Source organism: Electrona antarctica (genome assembly GCF_951216825.1).
Source record: "Electrona antarctica genome assembly, chromosome: 1".
In the NCBI taxonomy this organism is placed as follows: Eukaryota; Metazoa; Chordata; class Actinopteri; order Myctophiformes; family Myctophidae; genus Electrona; species Electrona antarctica.
In genome coordinates this window covers 61,884,712-61,910,964 of record NC_136806.1, presented here as the reverse complement: position 1 = coordinate 61,910,964, position 26,253 = coordinate 61,884,712, and the positions used below count along the sequence as shown (strand labels likewise).

General features: G+C 42.1%; 2 protein-coding genes across 2 annotated transcripts in view; both read right to left on the bottom strand.

Moving 5' to 3' along the window:
* LOC306927138 (protein NLRC3-like) overlaps positions 1–2,405 on the bottom strand; it is a gene marked incomplete at its 3' end in the record, with an annotated part of 52,031 nt that extends 49,626 nt beyond the window's left edge. The window contains exon 1 of the mRNA XM_079506810.1: positions 2,355–2,405. The remainder of the gene's footprint in view (positions 1–2,354) is intronic.
* A 7,125-nt stretch (positions 2,406–9,530) lies between these two features.
* Positions 9,531–21,839, bottom strand: LOC306927130 (uncharacterized protein; the record flags this gene model as incomplete). Its single annotated transcript, XM_079506800.1, has 5 exons — positions 21,766–21,839; positions 16,239–16,390; positions 12,175–12,288; positions 11,391–11,495; positions 9,531–9,546 (listed from the first exon to the last, which is right to left on the bottom strand). Exons 2-5 carry the CDS (start codon positions 16,370–16,372, stop codon positions 9,531–9,533), a joined length of 369 nt encoding a protein of 122 aa, XP_079362926.1. The 5' UTR covers positions 16,373–16,390; positions 21,766–21,839.
* Between the last annotated feature and the right edge of the window lie 4,414 nt (positions 21,840–26,253).

Sequence of the window (26,253 nt, the reverse complement as noted above, 5' to 3'; positions counted from 1 at the left end):
ATATTTTTTGGGATGTTTTTGTTTTTAGGAAAATGCATACATTTTCTCATTTCTTTTCAAATATTTATAACATTCTCGCAGTCCACAACGGATTGCGATATTTTGCCAAGATTTTGTGCGTTTTAAAAGCTATAATAAGCCTATAGAATGGATAGATGCCATTAATTTATTTCCCGCATTATTTCACCCGCGGTTTATCCAATTTTAATTTATAATATATTTGAATGACCCAAATCCACCCTAAACTGCGGTTAACCACAGCTAAATCCACCATCCACAGGTCTCTAGTCTGTACCCCAGCCTAGATCCAGAGCAAACATTTGGAGTGATGTTACTCTAGTCTAGTGTGAGCCGTTCAAAGATCCAATCTAAAGCATAGGAGGATTGACATACTGTGTGTGGAGGTCCTTAGTTGTATTATGGTGTTGTTTATATTGTACAGGAGGATTAACATACTGTGTGTTTGAAGGTCCAGGTTCATTACTGAAGTCAATTAGTCCATCTCTACTCTTCATAGACACACAGCTGGGTGTTGGAGACTCTGGTCTGTGGTGAACACTTCTGGAATCATAGAAATGTTTATAGAATTATCATGTAAATTCACTTGTAAAGTCCCATTTTACATCTACATGGATTAACGTGTTCAGTCGCCACAACTGATTTAAGTTATTTGGAAGCACATTGCACACTGAAAATAGCTGATCTACAAGCTTACTGCCCACTGTACCATGATGTAAGAAATTCTGAAAATGTAAGGAAATAAATCCAGGATAAGAATCCATATATTTTTTGGGATGTTTTTGTTTTTAGGAAAATGCATACATTTTCTCATTTCTTTTCAAATATTTATAACATTCTCGCAGTCCACAACGGATTGCGATATTTTGCCAAGATTTTGTGCGTTTTAAAAGCTATAATAAGCCTATAGAATGGATAGATGCCATTAATTTATTTCCCGCATTATTTCACCCGCGGTTTATCCAATTTTAATTTATAATATATTTGAATGACCCAAATCCACCCTAAACTGCGGTTAACCACAGCTAAATCCACCATCCACAGGTCTCTAGTCTGTACCCCAGCCTAGATCCAGAGCAAACATTTGGAGTGATGTTACTCTAGTCTAGTGTGAGCCGTTCAAAGATCCAAAAACTTAAGCATAGGAGGATTGACATACTGTGTGTGGAGGTCCTTAGTTGTATTATGGTGTTGTTTATATTGTACAGGAGGATTAACATACTGTGTGTTTGAAGGTCCAGGTTCATTACTGAAGTCAATTAGTCCATCTCTACTCTTCATAGACACACAGCTGGGTGTTGGAGACTCTGGTCTGTGGTGAACACTTCTGGAATCATAGAAATGTTTATAGAATTATCATGTAAATTCACTTGTAAAGTCCCATTTTACATCTACATGGATTAACGTGTTCAGTCGCCACAACTGATTTAAGTTATTTGGAAGCACATTGCACACTGAAAATAGCTGATCTACAAGCTTACTGCCCACTGTACCATGATGTAAGAAATTCTGAAAATGTAAGGAAATAAATCCAGGATAAGAATCCATATATTTTTTGGGATGTTTTTGTTTTTAGGAAAATGCATACATTTTCTCATTTCTTTTCAAATATTTATAACATTCTCGCAGTCCACAACGGATTGCGATATTTTGCCAAGATTTTGTGCGTTTTAAAAGCTATAATAAGCCTATAGAATGGATAGATGCCATTAATTTATTTCCCGCATTATTTCACCCGCGGTTTATCCAATTTTAATTTATAATATATTTGAATGACCCAAATCCACCCTAAACTGCGGTTAACCACAGCTAAATCCACCATCCACAGGTCTCTAGTCTGTACCCCAGCCTAGATCCAGAGCAAACATTTGGAGTGATGTTACTCTAGTCTAGTGTGAGCCGTTCAAAGATCCAATCTAAAGCATAGGAGGATTGACATACTGTGTGTTCCTGCCTGTCGACTATCATCCGCTCCCGACAGGATCATATACCCAAATTAAATGGTGCCCAGGCTAACTACAGGGCCTTTGTTGTACATAACCCTGTATGCTTTAGATCAAATAACTGCCTATTCCATGTTGTAGGCTATAGTTTTGTCATTTGTTTGTATTATGTTTCTTAATTAAAAGGTGAATCCATTTCACATTTTTGTGGATTCATTCTTTGTGTCTTTCTACTTAAAGTTTACAGTATTTAAAGGTCCAGGTTTATTATTGAAGCGTTACATTAAAACCTAGCATGATCGCTTTGATGTAGTGAAAAATAGCAAAAATATGGTTAATTTATGTAAAAAACAACAATCGCTTTGTTTATATTGAACAGGAGTATTGACATACTGTGGGTGTGGAGGTGCAGGTTCATTACTGAAGTCAATTAGTCCATCTCTACTCTTCATAGACACACAGCTGGGTGTTGGAGACTCTGGTCTGTGGTGAACACTTCTGGAATCATAGAAATGTTTATAGAATTATCATGTGAATTCACTTGTAAAGTCCCATTTTACATCTACATGGATTAACGTGTTCAGTCGCCACAACTGATTTAAGTTATTTGGAAGCACATTGCACACTGAAAATAGCTGATCTACAAGCTTACTGCCCACTGTACCATGATGTAAGAAATTCTGAAAATGTAAGGAAAAAAATCCAGGATAAGAATCCATATATTTTTTGGGATGTTTTTGTTTTTAGGAAAATGCATACATTTTCTCATTTATTTTCAAATATTTATAACATTCTCGCAGTCCACAACGGATTGCGATATTTTGCCAAGATTTTGTGCGTTTTAAAAGCTATAATAAGCCTATAGAATGGATAGATGCCATTAATTTATTTCCCGCATTATTTCACCCGCGGTTTATCCAATTTTAATTTATAATATATTTGAATGACCCAAATCCACCCTAAACTGCGGTTAACCACAGCTAAATCCACCATCCACAGGTCTCTAGTCTGTACCCCAGCCTAGATCCAGAGCAAACATTTGGAGTGATGTTACTCTAGTCTAGTGTGAGCCGTTCAAAGATCCAATCTAAAGCATAGGAGGATTGACATACTGTGTGTTCCTGCCTGTCGACTATCATCCGCTCCCGACAGGATCATATACCCAAATTAAATGGTGCCCAGGCTAACTACAGGGCCTTTGTTGTACATAACCCTGTATGCTTTAGATCAAATAACTGCCTATTCCATGTTGTAGGCTATAGTTTTGTCATTTGTTTGTATTATGTTTCTTAATTAAAAGGTGAATCCATTTCACATTTTTGTGGATTCATTCTTTGTGTCTTTCTACTTAAAGTTTACAGTATTTAAAGGTCCAGGTTTATTATTGAAGCGTTACATTAAAACCTAGCATGATCGCTTTGATGTAGTGAAAAATAGCAAAAATATGGTTAATTTATGTAAAAAACAACAATCGCTTTGTTTATATTGAACAGGAGTATTGACATACTGTGGGTGTGGAGGTGCAGGTTCATTACTGAAGTCAATTAGTCCATCTCTACTCTTCATAGACACACAGCTGGGTGTTGGAGACTCTGGTCTGTGGTGAACACTTCTGGAATCATAGAAATGTTTATAGAATTATCATGTGAATTCACTTGTAAAGTCCCATTTTACATCTATATGGATTAACGTGTTCAGTCGCCACAACTGATTTAAGTTATTTGGAAGCACATTGCACACTGCAAATAGCTGATCTACAAGCTTACTGCCCACTGTACCATGATGTAAGAAATTCTGAAAATGTAAGGAAAAAAATCCAGGATAAGAATCCATATATTTTTTGGGATGTTTTTGTTTTTAGGAAAATGCATACATTTTCTCATTTCTTTTCAAATATTTATAACATTCTCGCAGTCCACAACGGATTGCGATATTTTGCCAAGATTTTGTGCGTTTTAAAAGCTATAATAAGCCTATAGAATGGATAGATGCCATTAATTTATTTCCCGCATTATTTCACCCGCGGTTTATCCAATTTAAATTTATAATATATTTGAATGACCCAAATCCACCCTAAACTGTGGTTAACCACAGCTAAATCCACCATCCACAGGTCTCTAGTCTGTACCCCAGCCTAGATCCAGAGCGAACATTTGGAGTGATGTTACTCTAGTCTAGTGTGAGCCGTTCAAAGATCCAAAAACTTAAGCATAGGAGGATTGACATACTGTGTGTGGTGGTCCCTAGTTGTATTATGGTGTTGTGTATATTGTACAGGAGGATTCACATACTGTGTGTTTGAAGGTCCAGGTTCATTACTGAAGTCAATTAGTCCATCTCTACTCTTCATAGACACACAGCTGGGTGTTGGAGACTCTGGTCTGTGGTGAACACTTCTGGAATCATAGAAATGTTTATAGAATTATCATGTAAATTCACTTGTAAAGTCCCATTTTACATCTACATGGATTAACGTGTTCAGTCGCCACAACTGATTTAAGTTATTTGGAAGCACATTGCACACTGCAAATAGCTGATCTACAAGCTTACTGCCCACTGTACCATGATGTAAGAAATTCTGAAAATGTAAGGAAAAAAATCCAGGATAAGAATCCATATATTTTTTTAGATGTTTTTGTTTTTAGGAAAATGCATACATTTTCTCATTTCTTTTCAAATATTTATAACATTCTCGCAGTCCACAACGGATTGCGATATTTTGCCAAGATTTTGTGCGTTTTAAAAGCTATAATAAGCCTATAGAATGGATAGATGCCATTAATTTATTTCCCGCATTATTTCACCCGCGGTTTATCCAATTTTAATTTATAATATATTTGAATGACCCAAATCCACCCTAAACTGCGGTTAACCACAGCTAAATCCACCATCCACAGGTCTCTAGTCTGTACCCCAGCCTAGATCCAGAGCAAACATTTGGAGTGATGTTACTCTAGTCTAGTGTGAGCCGTTCAAAGATCCAATCTAAAACATAGGAGGATTGACATACTGTGTGTTCCTGCCTGTCGACTATCATCCGCTCCCGACAGGATCATATACCCAAATTAAATGGTGCCCAGGCTAACTACAGGGCCTTTGTTGTACATAACCCTGTATGCTTTAGATCAAATAACTGCCTATTCCATGTTGTAGGCTATAGTTTTGTCATTTGTTTGTATTATGTTTCTTAATTAAAAGGTGAATCCATTTCACATTTTTGTGGATTCATTCTTTGTGTCTTTCTACTTAAAGTTTACAGAATTTAAAGGTCCAGGTTTATTATTGAAGCGTTACATTAAAACCTAGCATGATCGCTTTGATGTAGTGAAAAATAGCAAAAATATGGTTAATTTATGTAAAAAACAACAATCGCTTTGTTTATATTGAACAGGAGTATTGACATACTGTGGGTGTGGAGGTGCAGGTTCATTACTGAAGTCAATTAGTCCATCTCTACTCTTCATAGACACACAGCTGGGTGTTGGAGACTCTGGTCTGTGGTGAACACTTCTGGAATCATAGAAATGTTTATAGAATTATCATGTGAATTCACTTGTAAAGTCCCATTTTACATCTACATGGATTAACGTGTTCAGTCGCCACAACTGATTTAAGTTATTTGGAAGCACATTGCACACTGCAAATAGCTGATCTACAAGCTTACTGCCCACTGTACCATGATGTAAGAAATTCTGAAAATGTAAGGAAAGAAATCCAGGATAAGAATCCATATATTTTTTGGGATGTTTTTGTTTTTTAGGAAAATGCATACATTTTCTCATTTCTTTTCAAATATTTATAACATTCTCGCAGTCCACAACGGATTGCGATATTTTGCCAAGATTTTGTGCGTTTTAAAAGCTATAATAAGCCTATAGAATGGATAGATGCCATTAATTTATTTCCCGCATTATTTCACCCGCGGTTTATCCAATTTTAATTTATAATATATTTGAATGACCCAAATCCACCCTAAACTGTGGTTAACCACAGCTAAATCCACCATCCACAGGTCTCTAGTCTGTACCCCAGCCTAGATCCAGAGCAAACATTTGGAGTGATGTTACTCTAGTCTAGTGTGAGCCGTTCAAAGATCCAAAAACTTAAGCATAGGAGGATTGACATACTGTGTGTGGAGGTCCTTAGTTGTATTATGGTGTTGTTTATATTGTACAGGAGGATTCACATACTGTGTGTTTGAAGGTCCAGGTTCATTACTGAAGTCAATTAGTCCATCTCTACTCTTCATAGACACACAGCTGGGTGTTGGAGACTCTGGTCTGTGGTGAACACTTCTGGAATCATAGAAATGTTTATAGAATTATCATGTAAATTCACTTGTAAAGTCCCATTTTACATCTACATGGATTAACGTGTTCAGTCGCCACAACTGATTTAAGTTATTTGGAAGCACATTGCACACTGAAAATAGCTGATCTACAAGCTTACTGCCCACTGTACCATGATGTAAGAAATTCTGAAAATGTAAGGAAATAAATCCAGGATAAGAATCCATATATTTTTTGGGATGTTTTTGTTTTTAGGAAAATGCATACATTTTCTCATTTCTTTTCAAATATTTATAACATTCTCGCAGTCCACAACGGATTGCGATATTTTGCCAAGATTTTGTGCGTTTTAAAAGCTATAATAAGCCTATAGAATGGATAGATGCCATTAATTTATTTCCCGCATTATTTCACCCGCGGTTTATCCAATTTTAATTTATAATATATTTGAATGACCCAAATCCACCCTAAACTGCGGTTAACCACAGCTAAATCCACCATCCACAGGTCTCTAGTCTGTACCCCAGCCTAGATCCAGAGCAAACATTTGGAGTGATGTTACTCTAGTCTAGTGTGAGCCGTTCAAAGATCCAATCTAAAGCATAGGAGGATTGACATACTGTGTGTTCCTGCCTGTCGACTATCATCCGCTCCCGACAGGATCATATACCCAAATTAAATGGTGCCCAGGCTAACTACAGGGCCTTTGTTGTACATAACCCTGTATGCTTTAGATCAAATAACTGCCTATTCCATGTTGTAGGCTATAGTTTTGTCATTTGTTTGTATTATGTTTCTTAATTAAAAGGTGAATCCATTTCACATTTTTGTGGATTCATTCTTTGTGTCTTTCTACTTAAAGTTTACAGTATTTAAAGGTCCAGGTTTATTATTGAAGCGTTACATTAAAACCTAGCATGATCGCTTTGATGTAGTGAAAAATAGCAAAAATATGGTTAATTTATGTAAAAAACAACAATCGCTTTGTTTATATTGAACAGGAGTATTGACATACTGTGGGTGTGGAGGTGCAGGTTCATTACTGAAGTCAATTAGTCCATCTCTACTCTTCATAGACACACAGCTGGGTGTTGGAGACTCTGGTCTGTGGTGAACACTTCTGGAATCATAGAAATGTTTATAGAATTATCATGTGAATTCACTTGTAAAGTCCCATTTTACATCTATATGGATTAACGTGTTCAGTCGCCACAACTGATTTAAGTTATTTGGAAGCACATTGCACACTGCAAATAGCTGATCTACAAGCTTACTGCCCACTGTACCATGATGTAAGAAATTCTGAAAATGTAAGGAAAAAAATCCAGGATAAGAATCCATATATTTTTTGGGATGTTTTTGTTTTTAGGAAAATGCATACATTTTCTCATTTCTTTTCAAATATTTATAACATTCTCGCAGTCCACAACGGATTGCGATATTTTGCCAAGATTTTGTGCGTTTTAAAAGCTATAATAAGCCTATAGAATGGATAGATGCCATTAATTTATTTCCCGCATTATTTCACCCGCGGTTTATCCAATTTTAATTTATAATATATTTGAATGACCCAAATCCACCCTAAACTGCGGTTAACCACAGCTAAATCCACCATCCACAGGTCTCTAGTCTGTACCCCAGCCTAGATCCAGAGCAAACATTTGGAGTGATGTTACTCTAGTCTAGTGTGAGCCGTTCAAAGATCCAATCTAAAGCATAGGAGGATTGACATACTGTGTGTTCCTGCCTGTCGACTATCATCCGCTCCCGACAGGATCATATACCCAAATTAAATGGTGCCCAGGCTAACTACAGGGCCTTTGTTGTACATAACCCTGTATGCTTTAGATCAAATAACTGCCTATTCCATGTTGTAGGCTATAGTTTTGTCATTTGTTTGTATTATGTTTCTTAATTAAAAGGTGAATCCATTTCACATTTTTGTGGATTCATTCTTTGTGTCTTTCTACTTAAAGTTTACAGAATTTAAAGGTCCAGGTTTATTATTGAAGCGTTACATTAAAACCTAGCATGATCGCTTTGATGTAGTGAAAAATAGCAAAAATATGGTTAATTTATGTAAAAAACAACAATCGCTTTGTTTATATTGAACAGGAGTATTGACATACTGTGGGTGTGGAGGTGCAGGTTCATTACTGAAGTCAATTAGTCCATCTCTACTCTTCATAGACACACAGCTGGGTGTTGGAGACTCTGGTCTGTGGTGAACACTTCTGGAATCATAGAAATGTTTATAGAATTATCATGTGAATTCACTTGTAAAGTCCCATTTTACATCTATATGGATTAACGTGTTCAGTCGCCACAACTGATTTAAGTTATTTGGAAGCACATTGCACACTGCAAATAGCTGATCTACAAGCTTACTGCCCACTGTACCATGATGTAAGAAATTCTGAAAATGTAAGGAAAAAAATCCAGGATAAGAATCCATATATTTTTTGGGATGTTTTTGTTTTTAGGAAAATGCATACATTTTCTCATTTCTTTTCAAATATTTATAACATTCTCGCAGTCCACAACGGATTGCGATACTTTGCCAAGATTTTGTGCGTTTTAAAAGCTATAATAAGCCTATAGAATGGATAGATGCCATTAATTTATTTCCCGCATTATTTCACCCGCGGTTTATCCAATTTTAATTTATAATATATTTGAATGACCCAAATCCACCCTAAACTGCGGTTAACCACAGCTAAATCCACCATCCACAGGTCTCTAGTCTGTACCCCAGCCTAGATCCAGAGCAAACATTTGGAGTGATGTTACTCTAGTCTAGTGTGAGCCGTTCAAAGATCCAATCTAAAGCATAGGAGGATTGACATACTGTGTGTTCCTGCCTGTCGACTATCATCCGCTCCCGACAGGATCATATACCCAAATTAAATGGTGCCCAGGCTAACTACAGGGCCTTTGTTGTACATAACCCTGTATGCTTTAGATCAAATAACTGCCTATTCCATGTTGTAGGCTATAGTTTTGTCATTTGTTTGTATTATGTTTCTTAATTAAAAGGTGAATCCATTTCACATTTTTGTGGATTCATTCTTTGTGTCTTTCTACTTAAAGTTTACAGAATTTAAAGGTCCAGGTTTATTATTGAAGCGTTACATTAAAACCTAGCATGATCGCTTTGATGTAGTGAAAAATAGCAAAAATATGGTTAATTTATGTAAAAAACAACAATCGCTTTGTTTATATTGAACAGGAGTATTGACATACTGTGGGTGTGGAGGTGCAGGTTCATTACTGAAGTCAATTAGTCCATCTCTACTCTTCATAGACACACAGATGGGTGTTGGAGACTCTGGTCTGTGGTGAACACTTCTGGAATCATAGAAATGTTTATAGAATTATCATGTGAATTCACTTGTAAAGTCCCATTTTACATCTACATGGATTAACGTGTTCAGTCGCCACAACTGATTTAAGTTATTTGGAAGCACATTGCACACTGCAAATAGCTGATCTACAAGCTTACTGCCCACTGTACCATGATGTAAGAAATTCTGAAAATGTAAGGAAAAAAATCCAGGATAAGAATCCATATATTTTTTGGGATGTTTTTGTTTTTAGGAAAATGCATACATTTTCTCATTTCTTTTCAAATATTTATAACATTCTCGCAGTCCACAACGGATTGCGATATTTTGCCAAGATTTTGTGCGTTTTAAAAGCTATAATAAGCCTATAGAATGGATAGATGCCATTAATTTATTTCCCGCATTATTTCACCCGCGGTTTATCCAATTTTAATTTATAATATATTTGAATGACCCAAATCCACCCTAAACTGTGGTTAACCACAGCTAAATCCACCACCCACAGGTCTCTAGTCTGTACCCCAGCCTAGATCCAGAGCAAACATTTGGAGTGATGTTACTCTAGTCTAGTGTGAGCCGTTCAAAGATCCAAAAACTTAAGCATAGGAGGATTGACATACTGTGTGTGGAGGTCCTTAGTTGTATTATGGTGTTGTGTATATTGTACAGGAGGATTCACATACTGTGTGTTTGAAGGTCCAGGTTCATTACTGAAGTCAATTAGTCCATCTCTACTCTTCATAGACACACAGCTGGGTGTTGGAGACTCTGGTCTGTGGTGAACACTTCTGGAATCATAGAAATGTTTATAGAATTATCATGTAAATTCACTTGTAAAGTCCCATTTTACATCTACATGGATTAACGTGTTCAGTCGCCACAACTGATTTAAGTTATTTGGAAGCACATTGCACACTGAAAATAGCTGATCTACAAGCTTACTGCCCACTGTACCATGATGTAAGAAATTCTGAAAATGTAAGGAAATAAATCCAGGATAAGAATCCATATATTTTTTGGGATGTTTTTTTTTTAGGAAAATGCATACATTTTCTCATTTCTTTTCAAATATTTATAACATTCTCGCAGTCCACAACGGATTGCGATATTTTGCCAAGATTTTGTGCGTTTTAAAAGCTATAATAAGCCTATAGAATGGATAGATGCCATTAATTTATTTCCCGCATTATTTCACCCGCGGTTTATCCAATTTTAATTTATAATATATTTGAATGACCCAAATCCACCCTAAACTGCGGTTAACCACAGCTAAATCCACCATCCACAGGTCTCTAGTCTGTACCCCAGCCTAGATCCAGAGCAAACATTTGGAGTGATGTTACTCTAGTCTAGTGTGAGCCGTTCAAAGATCCAATCTAAAGCATAGGAGGATTGACATACTGTGTGTTCCTGCCTGTCGACTATCATCCGCTCCCGACAGGATCATATACCCAAATTAAATGGTGCCCAGGCTAACTACAGGGCCTTTGTTGTACATAACCCTGTATGCTTTAGATCAAATAACTGCCTATTCCATGTTGTAGGCTATAGTTTTGTCATTTGTTTGTATTATGTTTCTTAATTAAAAGGTGAATCCATTTCACATTTTTGTGGATTCATTCTTTGTGTCTTTCTACTTAAAGTTTACAGTATTTAAAGGTCCAGGTTTATTATTGAAGCGTTACATTAAAACCTAGCATGATCGCTTTGATGTAGTGAAAAATAGCAAAAATATGGTTAATTTATGTAAAAAACAACAATCGCTTTGTTTATATTGAACAGGAGTATTGACATACTGTGGGTGTGGAGGTGCAGGTTCATTACTGAAGTCAATTAGTCCATCTCTACTCTTCATAGACACACAGCTGGGTGTTGGAGACTCTGGTCTGTGGTGAACACTTCTGGAATCATAGAAATGTTTATAGAATTATCATGTGAATTCACTTGTAAAGTCCCATTTTACATCTACATGGATTAACGTGTTCAGTCGCCACAACTGATTTAAGTTATTTGGAAGCACATTGCACACTGCAAATAGCTGATCTACAAGCTTACTGCCCACTGTACCATGATGTAAGAAATTCTGAAAATGTAAGGAAAAAAATCCAGGATAAGAATCCATATATTTTTTTAGATGTTTTTGTTTTTAGGAAAATGCATACATTTTCTCATTTATTTTCAAATATTTATAACATTCTCGCAGTCCACAACGGATTGCGATATTTTGCCAAGATTTTGTGCGTTTTAAAAGCTATAATAAGCCTATAGAATGGATAGATGCCATTAATTTATTTCCCGCATTATTTCACCCGCGGTTTATCCAATTTTAATTTATAATATATTTGAATGACCCAAATCCACCCTAAACTGTGGTTAACCACAGCTAAATCCGCCATCCACAGGTCTCTAGTCTGTACCCCAGCCTAGATCCAGAGCAAACATTTGGAGTGATGTTACTCTAGTCTAGTGTGAGCCGTTCAAAGATCCAAAAACTTAAGCATAGGAGGATTGACATACTGTGTGTGGAGGTCCTTAGTTGTATTATGGTGTTGTGTATATTGTACAGGAGGATTCACATACTGTGTGTTTGAAGGTCCAGGTTCATTACTGAAGTCAGAAGGCATTCCCATAGACTTGTCACTCTTCATAGACAGAAGGCTGGGTGTTGGAGACTCTGCTCTGTGGCACAGACGTCTGGAATCATAAACATGTTTGTGTGAATCACATGGTCAATTTGTTTTTTTATTGTTACATTTCATTTGAATTCTATAAGGGCAACATATTTTAGTTTCCTCTCACAATATTGCAGCAACAAGAAAACTGAAATTGTTAAATTGCGATTTTACTAGGCATGTAAAAGACTAGTTACAGGGCCTGGCCAAGAGGGGGCACAAGTACACCAGACTAGGACTAGGCAGTCAGTAGGAGGAAGTGACTTTATTATGTGGCGAGCTTCCAGTCAGTGTTTCTCACTTGGGAAATAAACAACAAGCATATTGTACTGTAACCTTGTGTGGCTTCTACAGTATTCAAGTTACCACAGAAATATAAAATCTTACTAATATACAGTACAATAACGGGTGATAGTTTAAACATAGCTTGTTGCATACTGTACACATACTGTACATATTACTGCACACATACTGTACACATACTGTACATGCACACAAGCAGCCAGCCTGTCTACTGAACACCACACTGTGATTTGTACCACTTCATTCACAAACTGCACATTACAATCTGTAGATAAACATTAAACAGAGTTGATACAACATTATTAGATGTTATGTCTTGTAATTCACATGACTTAGAATGAGATCACATTGTTGTGCTATAGACAGTGATGTGTATATGATGCCAAACCAGAATAAGGTTTACTCTTATCTGTACCTGTACACAAGATGTGACAGTACAACCTTGAACCTTGAATTGTAGGCTATAGGAGGATTGACATACTGTGTATCTGGAGGTCCAGGTTCGTTACTGAAGTCAGGAGGATCATCTTTAGACCAGTCACTCTTCATAGACACACAGCTGGGTGTTGGAGACTCTGGTCTGTGGTGAACACTTCTGGAATCATAGACATGTTTATATAATTATCAGGTGAATTCACTTGGTTCAATATTTGTTGTTGTAAAGTCCCATTTTACATCTAAATGGATTAACGTGCTCAGTCGCCACGGTCAGGAAACAAAGAATGACTATACGGAAAGTGAACAGTGAATTTACATTTACATTTTTAAAGAGCTTATTTCAATTGCATAGGCTCTAAGGAAGGTTACATTAATTTTTCTGCTATTAAGGTTTGCAAATGCAAAGGTTAAGTGTTTGTTTTGTTCATTTGCAATACACTTATTTATGGAAATATGTGTTTACTGTGCTACATTTATCCTTTTAAGGTATATTTAAGGTATATTTAATAGTTTTCAAAATGTCAGACCTTATAGACTCAAGGGTTGAGAACAAAGTGGAGCTTCTCTGCCTATATGAAAGATGGAAGGTTCTGGCACGAGCAGCAAAGAAACTGTTAAAGTCCAAGACTGTGGAGAGTAACCCATGACTTATCCTTGACACATTGGAGAAGAGTAGGGATGTTTTGAAAATGTATTCTAAGCTCCAAAATCGTATCGCATTAGATGATGACGTAAAAAGAAAAGTGGATGCATGTGAATTTATTTCAAGGGATATTTTTGAAGTAGTTACTCAAAGTAAGGTAGAAAAGAAGACATGGACGGAGCAGTTTGAGGAGGAACGGGAGCAGCAAAGGAAGCTCCAGGCTGCCGCACAGGAGCGGGAGCCGCAGAGGAGGCTCCAGGCTGTCAGAGGAGCAACAAAAGGAGATCCACCACTGCCAGACACAACAGCCAGGTCGGGTGCTCCGGATCGCAAGGAAGAAAAGGGCATCGAGGAACAGCTGGAGGTGAATGAGGGAGTGGCAGTAGTAAAGCCCAAAGACTCAGCCCAGCAGGGTGCAGCGGCCGTAGCCTCAGATCCCAAGAGGCCAGGGGATTCAGTTGGAGCTGGTGTTCTGCAGGTCGGAGGGGCCGAGCCTCATGCCATCCCTCCGAATCAAGTTCAAGCTGAGGGCCAGGCCCCCAAAGCAGTGGCTGCCAAGGAAGACACCCTGACTGCTTTAGTAGCGACACAAGCAGCTAGAGGAGCACCACTGCAACGAGGACGACAACCAGATGGAGTACAGGCATCCGTACCCAAGGTGGGAGGAGGAATCGTGGTGGGAGAAGGGTGGTTCAGATTATTGCTACCTATTGTGAAAATCTTAAATGCGTCTGGGGTCACATGATTTTTATGTCAAAATAATTTGTAATTTTTAACTTGATCTAAAGGGTTTTAAAAATCACTTTTTTTTGGTGGGAGTCTCACAGACCTTTATTTCACTTGTTCCCTTCTAAACTTCAGAAGCACATCAATGGGCACTGATTAGGCAGATCAAGTTCACCTGTGGTGCTGCTAACGCCCATCATGGTGCTGCAGATGGCAACAGTTAAAACAGCCTCAGTGGTAGAGGAGCGAAAACGGCATCACTATGGGACCAGTACACAAATTGTGTTTAAAGAAAGTTTGGTCAAGGCTTGGGGAAAGGAAGGCCTAAGGAAAGGACTCACGGTCAAAGGACAACGTTATGGAACAAATGGACGCCATGCAATGAAGCACACGCCACTTTAGCACCCAGCTGGAAAGGGGACAAGGTGAATCTTTTTAATGGTTATTTGGTCTGAGCTTCTTATTCTTGTGATTTATTGTTGTAGTTTTCATATTGCATTTTGATATGGTAGTTTAAGCTATGTAATGTAGGCCCATGTGGGTTATGATGTAATGATGGTTTATTGGAACTTGTTATGCTGATATTGGATGATGGATAGATGTTATATTTGTCTGATTTATGATGCATTTTTTGCCCTTGTTTTTGGCAGTTCTACGTTGATTACAAATAAAGCAACTTCAAAATCATCAGTTCAGTCTTCAACCTTTCATGGCCAGCTGGGTCCGCTACACTGACCATCACATTTGTGATGACGGCTATGGCCATGTTTAGCCCAAGCAGTGTTTTTCGTGCAAAAGTAATGCTTGGAATGGATTCAGAATCATGAAAACACCCTAGTTTGACACGTCACTTGCTACTTAAAGCATAATGAAATTGAGAAAATGTTGCCTTATAATGGTTGTATGGAACCCCAACTTTCAGGAGTTGTCAAAAATTCCCCTAGGGTGGTTGAATAGAAACCAATGTGGGATATGTTAGTAGAAACCTTTACAAACACATTGGTGAAGAAGATTCTTGGTAAGAAATGTATTCACGTACGCCGCATACACACACACACACACACACACACACACACACACACACACACACACACACACACACACACACACACACACACACACACACACACACACACACACACACACACACAGGGGCTGTAAGTCAGACATTCCATTTTACTTCTAAAAGGCTGACATATTTTACTTTTCTCTCACAATATTGCAGCAACAAGAAAACAGATTGAAATAGCAATAAAATAACAAACTACAACATACAGTGAAGAAGATAGTCCTTGCACCCCTACGGAGGGACAGGTGCATCGCAGCAATGTACTGGAGGAGTAGGAGAAAGTGGAGTCCTGCACACTGTCTTCACTTACAAATCATTTATCGATGCAACGTTTCGGTCGGACAGACCATCATCACGACAAGACTCCGCTTTGTCCTACTAAATATACAGTACTATGTACTAACAGATGATAGACAGATCAACTCACATAGCTTGTTGCATACTGTACACTTACTGTACATGCACACTAGCAGCCAGCCTGTCTACTGAACACCACACTGATTTCTACCAGTTAATTCACAAACTGCACACACAGTAACTTACAATCTGTAGATGAACTTTGAACAGGGTTGATACAACATTATTAGATGTTATGTCTTGTTTTTGTCATTCATGTAACTTAGCATGAGATCACATAGTTGTGTTATAGTGTTGTGTATATAATGTTGCTGCATTGTCTGAAGGAAGAACCAAATAAGTTGTACGCTTAGTATGTACCTGTAGTGTACACAAGATGGAACAATAAAGTACAACATTGAACCTTGAATTGTAGGCTATTGGAGGATTGACATACTGTGTATCTGGAGGTCCAGGTTCATTACTGAAGTCAGGAGGTTCATGACTCTTCATAGACACAGATGGAGGCTCTGCTCTGTGGATGTGATGTTTGTCAGCTCCCTCCTCCTCTCTCTCCTCACACTGACTCATCTTTGGTCTTCAGGAAACCTGTCAAGATTACAGTCACAATACACCAGGAAACAGTCAATGCTGGCCTAGTCCAGGCGCATGCCACATAATGCCACATAATAGGCTCTTATTGTCGCGTCAGCTTGTCGCTTGTTCGAGTCCCGTTCAGACGACCTTTGCTGCATGTATCTCCCCTTCTCTCTCTCCCTCTTTCCTGTCTGTCTTCACTGTAACTATCAACAAAGGCACAAAAGCCAAAAACAAATCTTAAAAAAAGGGTCAATGTTTGCTGTATACATTATGCGCGTGCACACACACACACACACACACACACACACACACACACACACACACACACACACACACACACACACACACACACACACACACACACACACACACACACACACACAGGTGCACCAAGCAAGAGCTGGGAGCCAGAGGGAGGATGGAGTGCTCGGTGCATGTCACACTATAGCCTCAAGCCCTACTGTACAAACTGTACGTCACATACAGTATTCACCCAGCAACTAGAAACAAACACGACATAGAGGTCTATCATGGCCTGATAACATCATTTACATTCCTGGAATGAATCTGATTCTGTCATTCACAGCGACTCACAGTTACTCAACAGGTTCTTTCTGGAGGGTATGAGTGTGACATCGCATACGTTATGCGGTAAGGCCTAGTCGCCTGAGTGACACAATACTCCTTTCTGGCCTTGACAGCCCATACATGCAAACAGAAAAGTCCTGTCTGATTACAGTAGACGCCATTAAACTCACTTTGACTCTCCATTTGTCACTTGATTTATGCGTGCGCACACCCTCTATAACAGTGCTTATTCTTCATTCATCCAAATCCCCATTAGCTGCCAAGAAAGTAGCAGCTACTGTCCCTGTGGTCCACAACCTCACCAATGTCATCTATACATGATACAGTAGTTGGTAATGTGTTCCATAGTAAATGCTCTATACGTGATACAGTAGTTGGTAATGTGTTCCATAGTAAATGCTCTATACGTGATACAGTAGTTGGTAATGTGTTCCATAGTAAATGCTCTATACGTGATACAGTAGTTGGTAATGTGTTCCATAGTAAATGCTCTATACGTGATACAGTAGTTGGTAATGTGTTCCATAGTAAATGCTCTATACGTGATACAGTAGTTGGTAATGTGTTCCATAGTAAATGCTCTATACGTGATACAGTAGTTGGTAATGTGTTCCATAGTAAATGCTCTATACGTGATACAGTAGTTGGTAATGTGTTCCATAGTAAATGCTCTATACGTGATACAGTAGTTGGTAATGTGTTCCATAGTAAATGCTCTATACATGATAGATCTGCACACTGCATTTGTTCTGGGGTTGTAGTTAACATGTGACCCCTAGTAGCCTGCCTGGTAGCCTGACTATGACTATCTCTACTGTATTTGTGAGTGCAGACAAACTGGTCGTACTATATGACAAATATTCCAGAAACTCACTAAATTGCATGGCGACCTCTCCTCTACTCTGAACCATGAGAGACTGGTAATGAAAACTCTCAGTACGTACGCACACACACGCACGCACGCACGCACGCACGCACGCACGCACGCACGCACGCACGCACGCACGCACGCACGCACGCACGCACGCACACACACACACACACACACACACACAGACAATGCAGGAACAGACAGAGCAGGTGTGGTGTTACGTTACAACCGGTATCCAAGTTCAATGTAGTCACATCATCTGTGTTCACCTTTAGGGTGACCAGATCCAAACTGTTCATTTGAGGGACAGAAGTATCACTTGTGTGGGACAGGAGGGGCAGGACGGGGTTAACAACTAATTACTATAGTATCACTCTGTGGGACAGGAGGGGCAGGACGGGGTTAACAACTTATTACTTACTACTTACTTAATTGTCTTGATGTCATATTCCACCATATAAAGGCCCAATAGTGATGTCATAGTGATGTCATATTCCACCATATAAAGGCCCAATAGTGATGTCATAGTGATGTCATATTCCACCATATAAAGGCCCATTAGTGATGTCATAGTGATGTCATATTCCACCATATAAAGGCCCAATAGTGATGTCATAGTGATGTCATATTCCACCATATAAAGGCCCAATAGTGATGTCATAGTGATGTCATATTCCACCATATAAAGGCCCAATAGTGATGTCATAGTGATGTCATATTCCACCATATAAAGGCCCAATAGTGATGTCATAGTGATGTCATATTCCACCATAAGGGCCCAATAGTACCTATCATTGTGTTATTAAACTGCTCTGATGTCTCACATTTTGTTTTAAATGCAAATGTTGGTCATGGGTGATATACTGTAGGCTGACTTGGTACTGTAGCCTAGGGGATATTTATCATGTTATTTTAACAGGCTTAAACACTCATATTGCAGGAAAAGAGACAATGAGAGCTTTACAAGAGAAAGCCAACTATGAGGGGACTAACTATTAGGGCATTTGAACACTGATGCCTGTCAGTCACAATGTGGGACAGGGTCTCAATTTGAACACTGATGCCTGTCAGTCACAATGTGGGACAGGGTCTCAATTTGAACACTGATGCCTGCCAGTATGTCACAATGTGGGACAGGGTCTCAATTTGAACACTGATGCCTGCCAGTATGTCACAATGTGGGACAGGGTCTCAATTTGAACACTGATGCCTGTCAGTCACAATGTGGGACAGGGTCTCAATTTGAACACTGATGCCTGTCAGTCACAATGTGGGACAGGGTCTCAATTTGAACACTGATGCCTGTCAGTCACAATGTGGGACAGGGTCTCAATTTGAACACTGATGCCTGTCAGTCACAATGTGGGACAGGGTCTCAATTTGAACACTGATGCCTGTCAGTCACAATGTGGGACAGGGTCTCAATTTGAACACTGATGCCTGTCAGTCACAATGTGGGACGGGTCTCAATTTGAACACTGATGCCTGTCAGTCACAATGTGGGACAGGGTCTCAATTTGAACACTGATGCCTGTCAGTCACAATGTGGGACAGGGTCTCAATTTGAACACTGATGCTTGCCAGTATGTCACAATGTGGGACAGGGTCTCAATTTGAACACTGATGCCTGTCAGTCACAATGTGGGACAGGGTCTCAATTTGAACACTGATGCCTGTCAGTCACAATGTGGGACAGGGTCTCAATTTGAACACTGATGCCTGTCAGTATGTCACAATGTGGGACAGGGTCTCAATTTGAACACTGATGCCTGTCAGTATGTCACAATGTGGGACAGGGTCTCAATTTGAACACTGATGCCTGTCAGTCACAATGTGGGACAGGGTCTCAATTTGAACACTGATGCCTGTCAGTATGTCACAATGTGGGACAGGGTCTCAATTTGAACACTGATGCTTGCCAGTATGTCACAATGTGGGACAGGGTCTCAATTTGAACACTGATGCCTGTCAGTCACAATGTGGGACAGGGTCTCAATTTGAACACTGATGCCTGTCAGTATGTCACAATGTGGGACAGGGTCTCAATTTGAACACTGATGCCTGTCAGTATGTCACAATGTGGGACAGGGTCTCAATTTGAACACTGATGCCTGTCAGTCACAATGTGGGACAGGGTCTCAATTTGAACACTGATGCCTGTCAGTATGTCACAATGTGGGACAGGGTCTCAATTTGAACACTGATGCCTGTCAGTCACAATGTGGGACAGGGTCTCAATTTGAACACTGATGCCTGTCAGTCACAATGTGGGACAGGGTCTCAATTTGAACACTGATGCCTGTCAGTATGTCACAATGTGGGACAGGGTCTCAATTTGAACACTGATGCTTGCCAGTATGTCACAATGTGGGACAGGGTCTCAATTTGAACACTGATGCCTGTCAGTCACAATGTGGGACAGGGTCTCAATTTGAACACTGATGCCTGTCAGTCACAATGTGGGACAGGGTCTCAATTTGAACACTGATGCTTGCCAGTATGTCACAATGTGGGACAGGGTCTCAATTTGAACACTGATGCCTGTCAGTCACAATGTGGGACAGGGTCTCAATTTGAACACTGATGCCTGCCAGTATGTCACAATGTGGGACAGGGTCTCAATTTGAACACTGATGCCTGCCAGTCACAATGTGGGACAGGGTCTCAATTTGAACACTGATGCCTGTCAGTCACAATGTGGGACGGGGTCTCAATTTGTGGGACGCCTGAAAAGTCTTGTAAATGAGGGACCGTCCCACACAAAGACAACTATAGTGAATACAGGTCTCAGAGACAAACAGCAGCATAACAAGCTTAGCGTCACTCCCAAACTCTTCTCCCTTCTGGCTCCAAAACTATGGAATGAACTTCCCATTACAGACGCACTCCCAATCTAAACTATGGAATGAACTTCCCATTACAATCAGAGCTACAGACGCACTCCCAATCTAAACTATAGAATGAACTTCCCATTACAATCAGAGCTACAGACGCACTCCCAATCTAAACTATGGAATGAACTTCCCATTACAATCAGAGCTACAGACGCACTCCCAATCTAAACTATAGAATGAACTTCCCATTACAATCAGAACTACACACTCACTCCCAATCTAAACTATGGAATGAACTTCCCATTACAATCAGAACTACACACTCACTCCCAATCTAAACTATGGAATGAACTTCCCATTACAATCAGAACTACAGACTCACTCCCAACATACACTATGGAATGAACTTCCCATTACAATCAGAACTACAGACTCACTCCCAATCTAAACTATGGAATGAACTTCCCATTACAATCAGAACTACACACTCACTCCCAATCTAAACTATGGAATGAACTTCCCATTACAATCAGAACTACAGACTCACTCCCAATCTAAACTATAGAATGAACTTCCCATTACAATCAGAACTACAGACTCACTCCCAATCTAAACTATGGAATGAACTTCCCATTACAATCAGAACTACAGACTCACTCCCAATCTAAACTATAGAATGAACTTCCCATTACAATCAGAACTACAGACGCACTCCCAATCTTCCGCCGTAGTCTGAAAACCCACCTTCAGACTCCATCTTAGTCCGTAGCACTTCCCCTAGCCTCGACGACCTTACAGGTGTATGCAAAGGCTCAACTTATGCAATAGCATTTTATGTAGACATAGCAGTCTATAGAATATACGCAGAGTTTCATTATATATATTAGACGTATAGGTTCTTAGCTTATGTATGATTCTTAATGACTATTTTTTATGTTGTATTTGATGTATTCCCATGTTTTGTTCTTGCTTAGGCCTACTGTAAATCACTCTGGATTAAGAGCGTCTGCTAAATGCCTAAATTGAAAAGTGTGTGAGTGTGTGAGTGTGTGTGTGTGTGTGTGTAATGCAAATTGATTAAAAACACTTACCTGATATTAATCTTTAGACTTTAATCCAACGTGTCAAAATGTAGTCCATGGTGTTCAGTTCTCTGTGGTGTTGTCGTGTCAAAATGGTCGACTGTGTTTTAACACACATACAGTAGGGAGTGTAAGAGAGGAAACAGGTTTTTCCAGTGTATTCATTCACACGCACACGCTCGTACACACACACACACACACACACACACACACACACACACACACACACACACACACACACACACACACACACACACACACACACACACACACACACACACACACACACATTTGTTGTGCCTTATTCCATATGGTAAAGTAAATCGGAGGGAAAAACTGAAAAGAAAATCAACCGGCCACAATTCACAAATGTGAGCGATTATGATGATGATGTGAGAGACCAGCAGACACACTGAGGAGAGAGAGGGCGAGAGACCATGCAGACACACTGAGGAGAGAGAGAGGGCGAGAGACCAGCAGACACACTGTGGGGAGAGAGAGGGCGAGAGACCAGCAGACACACTGAGGAGAGAGAGAGGGCGAGAGACCATGCAGACACACTGAGGAGAGACAGAGGGCGAGAGACCATGCAGACACACTGAGGAGAGAGAGAGGGCGAGAGACCATGCAGACACACTGAGGAGAGACAGAGGGCGAGAGACCAGCAGACACACTGAGGAGAGAGAGAGGGCGAGAGACCAGCAGACACACTGTGGGGAGAGAGAGAGGGCGAGAGACCATGCAGACACACTGAGGAGAGACAGAGGGCGAGAGACCAGCAGACACACTGAGGAGAGAGAGAGGGCGAGAGACCAGCAGACACACTGTGGGGAGAGAGAGAGGGCGAGAGACCATGCAGACACACTGAGGAGAGACAGAGGGCGAGAGACCAGCAGACACACTGAGGAGAGAGAGAGGGCGAGAGACCAGCAGACACACTGTGGGGAGAGAGAGACGGCGAGAGACCATGCAGACACACTGAGGAGAGAGAGAGGGCGAGAGACCATGCAGACACACTGAGGAGAGAGAGAGGGCGAGAGACCATGCAGACACACTGAGGAGAGACAGAGGGCGAGAGACCATGCAGACACACTGAGGAGAGAGAGAGGGCGAGAGACCATGCAGACACACTGAGGAGAGAGAGAGGGCGAGAGACCATGCAGACACACTGAGGAGAGAGAGAGGGCGAGAGACCAGCAGACACACTGTGGGGAGAGAGAGAGAGAGGGCGAGAGACCAGCAGACACACTGAGGAGAGAGAGAGGGCGAGAGACCAGCAGACACACTGTGGGGAGAGAGAGACGGCGAGAGACCATGCAGACACACTGAGGAGAGAGAGAGGGCGAGAGACCATGCAGACACACTGAGGAGAGACAGAGGGCGAGAGACCATGCAGACACACTGAGGAGAGAGAGAGGGCGAGAGAGCATGCAGACACACTGAGGAGAGAGAGAGGGCGAGAGACCATGCAGACACACTGAGGAGAGAGAGAGGGCGAGAGACCAGCAGACACACTGAGGAGAGAGAGAGGGCGAGAGACCATGCAGACACACTGAGGAGAGAGAGAGGGCGAGAGACCATGCAGACACACTGAGGAGAGAGAGAGGGCGAGAGACCATGCAGACACACTGAGGAGAGAGAGAGGGCGAGAGACCAGCAGACACACTGAGGAGAGAGAGAGGGCGAGAGACCATGCAGACACACTGAGGAGAGACAGAGGGCGAGAGACCATGCAGACACACTGAGGAGAGAGAGAGGGCGAGAGACCAGCAGACACACTGAGGAGAGAGAGAGGGCGAGAGACCATGCAGACACACTGAGGAGAGAGAGAGGGCGAGAGACCATGCAGACACACTGAGGAGAGAGAGAGGGCGAGAGACCAGCAGACACACTGAGGAGAGAGAGAGGGCGAGAGACCAGCAGACACACTGTGGGGAGAGAGAGGGCGAGAGACCATGCAGACACACTGAGGAGAGACAGAGGGCGAGAGACCAGCAGACACACTGAGGAGAGAGAGAGGGCGAGAGACCAGCAGACACACTGTGGGGAGAGAGAGAGGGCGAGAGACCAGCAGACACACTGTGGGGGGAGAGAGAGAGGGCGAGAGACCATGCAGACACACTGAGGAGAGAGACGGCGAGAGACCAGCAGACACACTGTGGGGAGAGAGAGAGAGGGCGAGATACCTGCATGCAGACACACGAGAGAGAGAGGGGGCGAGAGACCATGCAGACACACTGAGGAGAGAGAGAGGGCGAGAGACCATGCAGACACACTGAGGAGAGAGAGAGGGCGAGAGACCAGCAGACACACTGAGGAGAGACAGAGGGCGAGAGACCATGCAGACACACTGAGGAGAGACAGAGGGCGAGAGACCAGCAGACACACTGAGGAGAGAGAGAGGGCGAGAGACCAGCAGACACACTGTGGGGAGAGAGAGACGGCGAGAGACCATGCAGACACACTGAGGAGAGAGAGAGGGCGAGAGACCATGCAGACACACTGAGGAGAGAGAGAGGGCGAGAGACCATGCAGACACACTGAGGAGAGAGAGAGGGCGAGAGACCAGCAGACACACTGAGGAGAGAGAGAGGGCGAGAGACCATGCAGACACACTGAGGAGAGAGAGAGGGCGAGAGACCATGCAGACACACTGAGGAGAGACAGAGGGCGAGAGACCATGCAGACACACTGAGGAGAGAGAGAGGGCGAGAGACCATGCAGACACACTGAGGAGAGAGAGAGGGCGAGAGACCATGCAGACACACTGAGGAGAGAGAGAGGGCGAGAGACCAGCAGACACACTGTGGGGAGAGAGAGAGAGAGGGCGAGAGACCAGCAGACACACTGAGGAGAGAGAGAGGGCGAGAGACCAGCAGACACACTGTGGGGAGAGAGAGACGGCGAGAGACCATGCAGACACACTGAGGAGAGAGAGAGGGCGAGAGACCATGCAGACACACTGAGGAGAGACAGAGGGCGAGAGACCATGCAGACACACTGAGGAGAGAGAGAGGGCGAGAGAGCATGCAGACACACTGAGGAGAGAGAGAGGGCGAGAGACCATGCAGACACACTGAGGAGAGAGAGAGGGCGAGAGACCAGCAGACACACTGAGGAGAGAGAGAGGGCGAGAGACCATGCAGACACACTGAGGAGAGAGAGAGGGCGAGAGACCATGCAGACACACTGAGGAGAGACAGAGGGCGAGAGACCATGCAGACACACTGAGGAGAGAGAGAGGGCGAGAGACCAGCAGACACACTGTGGGGAGAGAGAGAGAGAGGGCGAGAGACCAGCAGACACACTGAGGAGAGAGAGAGAGAGGGCGAGAGACCAGCAGACACACTGTGGGGAGAGAGAGAGAGGGCGAGAGACCAGCAGACACACTGTGGGGAGAGAGAGAGAGAGGGCGAGAGACCAGCAGACACACTGAGGAGAGAGAGAGAGAGGGCGAGAGACCAGCAGACACACTGAGGAGAGAGAGAGGGCGAGAGACCAGCAGACACACTGAGGAGAGAGAGAGGGCGAGAGACCAGCAGACACACTGTGAGGAGAGAGAGAGAGGGGGCGAGAGACCTGCATGCAGACACACTGTGAGGAGAGAGAGAGGGCGAGAGACCAGCAGACACACTGTGAGGAGAGAGAGAGAGAGGGCGAGAGACCTGCATGCAGACACACTGTGAGGAGAGAGAGAGAGAGGGCGAGAGACCTGCATGCAGACACACTGTGAGGAGAGAGAGAGAGGGGGCGAGAGACCTGCATGCAGACACACTGTGAGGAGAGAGAGAGAGAGGGCGAGAGACCTGCATGCAGACACACTGTGAGGAGAGAGAGAGAGAGAGGGCGAGAGACCTGCATGCAGACACACTGTGAGGAGAGAGAGAGAGAGAGGGCGAGAGACCTGCATGCAGACACACTGTGAGGAGAGAGAGAGAGAGAGGGCGAGGGACCTGCATGCAGACACACTGTGAGGAGAGAGAGAGAGAGGGCGAGAGACATGCATGCAGACACACTGTGAGGAGAGAGAGAGAGAGAGGGCGAGAGACCTGCATGCAGACACACTGTGAGGAGAGAGAGAGAGAGGGCGAGAGACCTGCATGCAGACACACTGTGAGGAGAGAGAGAGGGTGAGAGACAGTCAACACTTGAGAGCGTAAAATTAAACCAAAGAGAGCAAAGCAAAGTTACTATATTTACCCAGGGTAACTGGCCTAAGCATCAGATACTTGTTTACAGCCAGGCCCTGCTCATAGAACATTTCATGGTAGTGGTTCAATGCCTTGCTCAAGGGCACTTCAGCGGTGGTAATTTTAACGTGCCGGTCCGGGGGTACGAACTGGCGACCTTCCGGTATTAAGACCGCTCCGCAAACCGTTCGGCCACCGCTGACCGTAAGGGTCAGTTTGGTTTCATTGTACACTCTCAAGAGTTAAAGATCTACAAGGGTCCATTTGGTTACCAACTCTCCATCATTGGGGGCCACCTGTATCCACC